Consider the following 8,235-nt stretch of genomic DNA (forward strand, 5'->3'; position numbering starts at 1 on the left):
GTTATCAACAAACTTACTTCAACATCTGTGTGTTTACATATTTTGTCTGAACTCGAATGTGTGTGCTGGCCTATGGTAACCCCGGCTAGCCTCTCCGGTAAAAGACAGTACTACCCTCTAGTGGACAGAAGAGGAACTGTACACTTTTTCCAAAATGACCAACACAGTAACCTGTGAAAAAAAAAATGTTAAAGCGTGCATACTGGCACAGGAAATATACTTTTTAACAAGGTGCATTTTGGGGGGCACAAAGGTTTAGATAAGAGCGTTCCCCTTTGACAATTAATATTATTTTTTACCTCAGTCTGCTGAGGCCACAAGTACAAGCATCACTAACGAATTATCCCTGTGCATTTAGTATTATATACACTATATAAGATACTATTTTTGGAATTAGCTCCTTTGTGGCACTCGACTTTACTCCCAGGCTATGGATTAGCCACTGCCATTTACCTTTGTATATTTCAACTTGAATTAATCATTTATACACATCTGTGTGTGTAAACTATCTTGCTTCAAGCTGCGCCCGAAGGAGCAAAAAATAAAAAGAAATCCCAGCTGTTTCCCACAAGTGCTAACCACTACATTTAATATATCAGATTTTGTAAACAAACAGCTACTGAAGAACATGTTGAGTCAGAAACAACAACCACAGGGCGAAAAAAGTATAATTGCCTCAAAAGCACATAAATAAATAACAGCTCAAAACAGCCAGGAGCTGTTTTTGAAGGATCCGACAACAAGTATTCAATTACTGCAGGTTTCGAGGAACACTGACACGGCTTAACCACGCGGCCTGCATCTCCGCTGATAACAAAAAAAACATTCATTTGCGATATCTCCGATTGGAAACATAATTTAAAAGTCTCCCTCGTGTCTGTGTTGATGAATTATGTATACGGGCATGATGAGTTATCAGCCGTGACTCTGTGCTGGGCTGAGCAGGCTGTCAGTGGGTGGTATTGTCTGTCAGTGTGGAAGCTGTGTGTGGCTGCCTTGTGTGGCCCGTCTGTGGCATGGGTCGACTTCAGTGTCTATCAGAGATGAGCCGTGTCATCGTGGCACCAGTGTAATGATGCGGTATGACATGCAGGCCGCCACCAAATGGACCAACACGCACCAGCAAGCTGTGCTTTCCCATCTTGATTGTGAGTTTGCATAGTTTGAAAGACGCTACACGTCCAAATATATAATTTCCATGCTCCTCTAAAGGGCCAACAGGATGCAGTTTTTGCAGCTTTTTTCTAGAAAACAGCAATTACACAGAAAGGGAAATGAAGTTTTCCTGTCATGCTCACCACCAAGCATTTCCATCGTAAGTCATTTAGTCTCTCATTATGTCCCAAAATACTAACATCCTGTGCTTTTTAGCCATGTTTCTAGGTTAGTTAGAAAGTTAGTGAAAGCACTTTGAAACCAAAGAAAAGATAAAGAATCTTCCCATTGCCGCAAGGTTCACCTTGAAGATGCATTCTAGACCTTGTTGTGTCTTAATAAAGGATTGTGTTTATCAGTTCACAAGGGACATTGGAATTTCCAGAAATGGTTGATGCCATGGAAGTTCATTTTTTGGTGGCAAGTCAATACAATGCAATTTAGAAAGTCTGCTTCGTGACTAACAACGTATTTGTTTTCATTATGCTTTTGAATTTCCACATTTCCATTTCTTGCTCATTAGCTAAATTAGCTAAATTGTTAGCCACTGTAGCTTCCAGGCAGCAACAGTGTTCTCACAACTTATGGCAGTTGTTTTATTCCTGGGCTAAAATCTTTAACATTTTGTGAAATAACACTGATTAGCTGCCAAGAATTAAAAAATGAGGATCAACACAACCACCGTAGCTCTATGCTAAATATTATGTTGCTATTCGCAGCAGCTGCTTAGCTTAGTGAAAAGGCTTTAAATAGTGAGTAAGAGCAACCTTAGCTCGTTAGCCTTTTAAAAGAAAAAGCTATACAAAAGCTGAAGAGTAAAAATGTCAATTTGCTGTTTCTGGGGAGGGATAGCTGTACACTGATGCTAAGTTATGCTGTTTGGAATTAACCTGCTGTCCCCATGCCATCTGGGTTTAATTATGAGGCGTGTTACCAGAGAAAATAAATATGCCTTCGCGCAATGGGATAGTCCTACTACAAATCAGAGACATTTTGTTGTCAACAAATTCAACCCAATGGTGCTCAGATGACGTGTATGAATATCTTCTGTCCATCTCCGCAAAAACCCAACCAAACGATGTGATAGGCCTGGCAGCTCTTTGCAGGAGCATAATCCGTTCCCAACGGAGAGACCAACTTTCCGTTGCAAAACCTTTGAGGAAGGGGGAGGTTGGATTGGCTTCCACGCTAACTTCGAAGCTTGTTTAGTACAGAATACATATATATCAACCTTTTTATCTAACTTTTAGCAACGTGAACAAGCATATTTCCCAAAAGGTTAAAGTAGTAACTATAAAACAACCTCAAAAGTTGTATCTGATGAAATTCATTTAAATCCATTAAGTTGACTTAACTGTCATTCTATAGTGCAGCAATCTGCCTAATACTGCGTTTGTTTAATTTATGGAAAAATCTAGAAACAGGGGTTTGGTATCATGTTATTAAATAATTTCTTTGTTATTTATTACTATATGTATTTCATTCAATGTGGCAGTTATGGTCCTCCATAGTTTGGTGTGATGTTGAAACAACAATGACATCTTAAATCAGTGACATATTTATTTGCTCTAAAAAAAAGACACGGCCATACATAAAATTAAGTGATAATATGGGGATTTTTACAGTGTAAAACCTTTTCATGACTTATGGAATAAATGCAAATGCTTGCAGTGCAATGACTGGTGCCAAACTCCCAGTGGTTTTGATGTACATTCAGCAAACAAGCCCACCAGCCATCAATTTGCATGTTTTGTATTTCTAGCGTAGAGGTAGGCGTGTGTACAGTATGTCAGCAACAGAGAGGGGGTCGCCGGGGACCACAGAAAGCCACTCTGGTATGAGAATGGACGCATTGTGCAGCGAGTAGCTGCGGTTTCTGACCTCAGAGAAGTCTGCACACAGGACGACACAGACTCTTTGTTACCACTGACAATGCCAGTCCCTCACATCACTTTCACTGTAGCTGCTCTATAAGTCTTTCAACTAGCAGACAAGCCAGAGGACAACATTAACTTAAGAAAATAAAACAAATGTTTCCATTTGGACTTGTTTAACCATTCTAAAGTTAACAACACCCACACAGACAAGTATAAAAGTCAGACAGTACCTTTATTAATAGTTAATTGTAGTGTTACTTAAAAAACAATACAAAAATCCTTAAATTAAGTGCTCAGTCAGTCCGTTCAGTAAAATAAATACACAAATATAAAAAAGTGTACTAAAAACAGTTAAAAATGTAAGTTTGCATGTCTTTATACAGACTTAGTGTCACAATGCTCCCTGCCATTATCAAAGGCTGACACACCACATCTACTACGACCATGTCAGTAGTAGACAAGGCAGATGATGAGAGCAGAATAGAACACGTAAACCCGTTGTCAGTGTTTTTAAATGCTGTTCCTGCGGTCCACAGATGATTTGCAAACCACGGCTAAATCTGCACAGTGCTTCCACAGACATTTAGTGCAACCAAAGCTCATTATGCATTAATATGGAAATACAAGTAAACAAACTGACACGTGAAGGAGTGTTAAAATGACCAGCTCTTTGGTGCAGCCAGGTGTAGCGAGGGTGCATCAGTTTGGCCAGATCTGCGCAGACATGTCATCTGGTGCAGAGTGTATTCACTGAATTAAAAGTTATTTCAAATCGCGTTCAAATACATGCTTGGTTCAGATCTGGCACTGACTTGGCTGTATTGGTGATTTAGGCACAGTATCCGGTCCATCAGAGGCACAGGGGACCAACACTTCACCCTCACTCTGCTGTAGCAATGGATAATGTAGAAGATGCTGGATAATGTCATGACTTTATTAATAATAAACAGTTGTTCAATAAGGGCTAACGATGTAAAGAGAATGACGCATTAGCAGATCAAATAGCGCTTCACCGTACTGACTTATTTTGTATGTTGTTCATAACACTGCTCTTGTTCATTTCAGTGTATTCAGATATCTAAATATGTTGCCCCATTATCCAGCAGTTACATTATTGATTGCTGCGCTGTTGCACCGCTCCTGTCCTCGCCATCCAACCACAATACAGCAGCGCTACCCCATCTAAAGCCATGTCATACACAAACTAAACAGCTTGGTGAAACAAGACAGTGTTCCTTCTTTAATAAACAAACCCACATCGATGAGCAAACGTCCTTTTCGAGGTTAGGTTGCCGTGACAATAGCAGGCACTCTGATGGTGCCCGAGGTCACCTGACTTTCATTCTCGACCTGGTAGGCCACTTCAGGGGGAGAGGCGGCCACCTCCGGCTGGTCTGTCATGGTGATTGGCTCGTCTTCCTCTTCCTGACATTGTAGCTGGTCAAAGGATCGTTCAGCTTCCTCTGAGAGACGGTTTTCCTCTTTTTCTTCTTCCCTCTGAACAAGGGACAGAAGGAAGGTGGGTAAGAGTGGGTAGTAAGATCATCTCTGAGGCTACATGCACACTAACAAGTAGCCACAGAGATGGGTCAGGGTGTTTCAGCACAGTTTTCAAAAAACATCTCAGTCCATGCTACATTTCTGGAAACCATTTGGATACACATATTGCTTCCAGTCCTGCATAACAGCTGCTACCATGAGCTACAAGGTCAGGAACCTATCTGTATTGAGTTAACTGGTAGTCAAGGCTGATATCCTTGTCTTGTTATTACAAAACGACACTTGACTTCCTTGATTTTCCTTGCTTTCTCAAACTTTAACACAGAATGCCACTTTTAATGAGTTCTGCAGTATCAAAATCAATCAACCCCATCATAACAAGCATCTTTAGTGCTTAGTAGAGCACCCTTTTGTGCTGTTATGATCTGCTGCATACTTGATGCATGGGCAGACACCAGCTTCTGGCAGCATTCCTGGAGAATCTTAACCCATTCCTCAGGGCCAAAGGCCTCCAGTTCACTAATATTCTTGGGTTTGTGTGATGCAGCCACCTTTTTCAAATCCCACCAGAGATTTACAATGGGGTTCAAGTCAGGCGACTGTGATGGCCACTCTCCTCCAATACTCAGTCTGAAACCAAGCCTTGGTGGACTACTTTGAGGTATGCTTGGGATCATTGTCCTGGTGGAAGGTCCAATGACGCCCAAGGTTTTCAATGTTCTCCCAGGATTTCCTGATACGTAATTGAATTCATCTTGTCCCCCACATGCTGCAGGTTTCCAGTGCCAAGGGAAGCAAAGCACTCCCAGAGCATCACTGAGCCATCCCCATGCTTCACCGTAGGCAGGGTGGTCTTTTCAGCATATGCTTGATTCTTCCTCCTCCAGACATTCAGTTGATCCATAGGCACGAAAAGTTAGTTTTGTTTCATCGCTCCACAGAAGAAGCCCAAAATCTTTTTGGCTTACTTGTACAGTTTCGAGCAAACTGGAGATGACCTTTTTTGTGCTTTTTGGGTCTGCAGTGGTGTTTGTCTGCGCTTTACTGTGGCAACTGAAACCTCAGTGCCTGCGGCCACCAAGTCTTGCTGCAGGTCTTGTTTTTGACCACCTGCCTCCTCAGGACTCTGGTGGCATCCATTGATAGCTTCCCTTTTCTGCCACGTCCAGGCAGTGTGGACACTGTTCCTTTAACTTTAAAGTAGCTTTAAAGAGAACTATGCTTCCAACTGTATCAACAGAAACATTCAATGCCTTTGCTAGCTTTTTGTATCATTGTTTGTGCGTGGCAATGATCTCTTCTCTGACCTTTTTGGACAGTTCTCTTGACTTAGCCATGTTTCTAACATGGAATCAAATGCCACCATCAACAGTCCAGCTATTTGAGTTGTTCTATCTCAAGCACACACAATGCAACTAATTAAGCCCTTGACGGGTTGCTACACCTGATTTGAAATGTGTGAGTTTATGATCTTATGGTGAGTAAGAGAGACTGAAAAGTCATTAAAAGTGGCCTTTTGCGTTGAATTTGGAAACCACTTGTAATATTAGATGTGCTGAGCTATTCGAATTGTTCTTGTTTGATTTGTTTATTGCAAACAGCTGGCAGTTTGTACATTTTGCCAATAAACCTAATTTGCAGTGGCGGGTTGAATAAATTTGAAACTTGTGTGCCTGAACTAAAGAGCCTCCTTGTACCATACCTCTTTCTTCATCCTGTAGTATTCATCGATAGCGTACTGATATTTGGCTGATGTTATCCCAAACAGGGAGGCCATCCTCTCCCCAAGGTAGTCACATGCTGGAAGAAAAAAAAAACATATAATACAAGTTTACATCAACTATCTTCACATTCTGATGCGACAGTGTAACAGTGCTGTATTTAGATTTTAGGGAACTAGCATGTTTGGTAGGGCGTCTCCAACTGGAGAAACCTCAAAAGAGGAACAAAAACCTTTTTCTAATTAATTTCAGACTCCTAATTGACATTTGAAAAGTGTAAGTGAACAGAACAGCTGTGCCACATACTATAGAGACACCAGATTAAATCAATTTTTAAAAAACTGTCAGGTTTGTCTCATTTTCTGCAACATCCTGCATGAGAAACGCACATCTAAAGATATTGCTGTAAGCTGTAAGGTGAAAATGTAGGTGTTATGTTACTGCTGTAATGATGTAATGACGATTGGGGGGGGGGGGGGGGGGGGCTATGAGGGCTATGCAGAGTATGTAACAAGCTTAATGTGTCTGCAGAGAAATATTTCTTAAGCTACTCTACACTAAAAAATGTTAACTGGCAGCAACATCCTTGCTGGGCAAGGATAAATCTGGGCAACTTTTTGTAAAATACAGAGACACTGCTGCAATGCAAACTGGCAAACAATGACATGAGTCAATTTTCAAATATGTCTGGAGTTTGGCATCGAGCTAATCGCCAAAAAATGTGTTTTCATAGTATAATGGGTTGAACACAAACCGGAGATGGTGGATGTGGCTGCTCTCCACATGTGGAACCAGAAATAAGGCCCCCAGGTCATCTTTGACTGCAACACAAGTAATTGAAACCAACAATAATCAATAACAAAACCTTGAAACTTTTTAAATAATCATCCGTGAACAAGTAAAAGCACACTCCTCCATCTCCATCATTGTCCCTGGTTCCCACACACTCACAAATTCCCCCATCCCTCCAGCAGTCCTCACCCTCACCGCATCGACCGGGGAGGACAGCAGGTCTTTCCTCTCCGGCTCCTTGTCCTCTCCCTCCTCCTCGTCGGTGCTGTACTCCTCCATGGTCTCGCCGCTGGAGAAATGGATGATCCGACGGGGGGCCTTCTCCCTCTGCTGCTGCTGCTCCTCTCTCTTGTCCAGCTCCCCCAGCTCCACACTCTCAAAGTCCTTGGCAGGGTTGGGACTCTGACTCTGGACAGACATCACAAACAAATCAAATACAGGGAGTATTTCACTAAGCAGTTAGTCAGTCAGTGAAAGCCCTAGCTCCAGACGAGAAAACCTTAGTTTCTAAGTGTGTTGCTTAAACGAAAACAATAAAATCCTGCCTATTCGCTGTGTAATATCTGAACCGTGCATTCCGACATGACACATCTGACAAGTGACAACAAGCTACAGGCGTCAAGCTCAGCGGCATCATTAGCCATCATTCAGTAAACACACCGCTAATATCTGAGAGAGCTGTTCACCGACCTGCCCCACATCCATGTTCCGTCCTATGGACACGTTAACGTTGGTGAGATACAGGGATATATCGGCCATTGTCGCCGTCTTCTTTGTATCTCTGGATGCTGCGCCCACGACACACAACAACGTCTCCCCTCCGCGCGACCAGACCCGGAAGTGCCGTTCAACTGCATCCCCGTACGTAACGTTACGTCCATACCGTTACATCGGAATACATTGTGGATCAAGAGCTAGCAGTTACAGCTAATAACGGTCCTCTTTGTGTTTCATTGCATTTATTATTATTTTAAAAGGTTTCACTCACACAAAACATTCTTTTTTTAAAATTTCATTCTTATACGTAAAAAAATGTTATTAATATATATTTTCATGATTTATATTATCTACAAATACTGCTTGAGGAGACATTTACCTATATTTTAAAGGAGTATTTCTGTCACTTTTATTGACTTTCATATAAATGGATGGATGCGTGTCGTTCTTCTTGTTGTCGATGACTATTTTTA

At 41.7% G+C, this 8,235-nt stretch overlaps 1 protein-coding gene across 3 annotated transcripts; it reads right to left on the bottom strand.

Annotated features, from left to right (window-relative positions):
* Positions 1-3,083: 3,083 nt before the first annotated feature.
* On the bottom strand, positions 3,084-7,838 carry LOC311499055 (protein FAM177A1-like). Of its 3 annotated transcripts, none has more exons than XM_084559888.1 (5): positions 7,736-7,838; positions 7,241-7,453; positions 7,008-7,074; positions 6,235-6,332; positions 3,084-4,529 (listed from the first exon to the last, which is right to left on the bottom strand). In XM_084559888.1, exons 1-5 carry the CDS (start codon positions 7,802-7,804, stop codon positions 4,317-4,319), a joined length of 660 nt encoding a protein of 219 aa, XP_084416014.1. In that variant the 5' UTR covers positions 7,805-7,838; the 3' UTR covers positions 3,084-4,316. The 3 variants fall into 3 exon arrangements, with proteins under 3 accessions (XP_084416014.1, XP_084416013.1, XP_084416012.1); XM_084559887.1 differs by having other exon boundaries at positions 7,235-7,453; XM_084559886.1 differs by having other exon boundaries at positions 7,205-7,453.
* Between the last annotated feature and the right edge of the window lie 397 nt (positions 7,839-8,235).

The sequence above is a fragment of the Chelon labrosus genome (assembly GCF_963514085.1).
Source record: "Chelon labrosus genome assembly, chromosome: 14".
In the NCBI taxonomy this organism is placed as follows: domain Eukaryota; kingdom Metazoa; phylum Chordata; class Actinopteri; order Mugiliformes; family Mugilidae; genus Chelon; species Chelon labrosus.

Excerpts from the sequence above, each read along its gene's own strand:
- LOC311499055 (XM_084559886.1), bottom strand. The coding sequence starts at position 7,804 with ATGGCCGATATATCCCTGTATCTCACCAACGTTAACGTGTCCATAGGA. Across the intron at positions 7,075-7,204 it reads CTGGAGGGATGGGGGAATTT|TCAAAGATGACCTGGGGGCC; the intron begins GTGAGTGTGTGG and ends CTTGTGTTGCAG. Across the intron at positions 6,333-7,007 it reads AGCCACATCCACCATCTCCG|CATGTGACTACCTTGGGGAG; the intron begins GTTTGTGTTCAA and ends TTTTTCTTCCAG.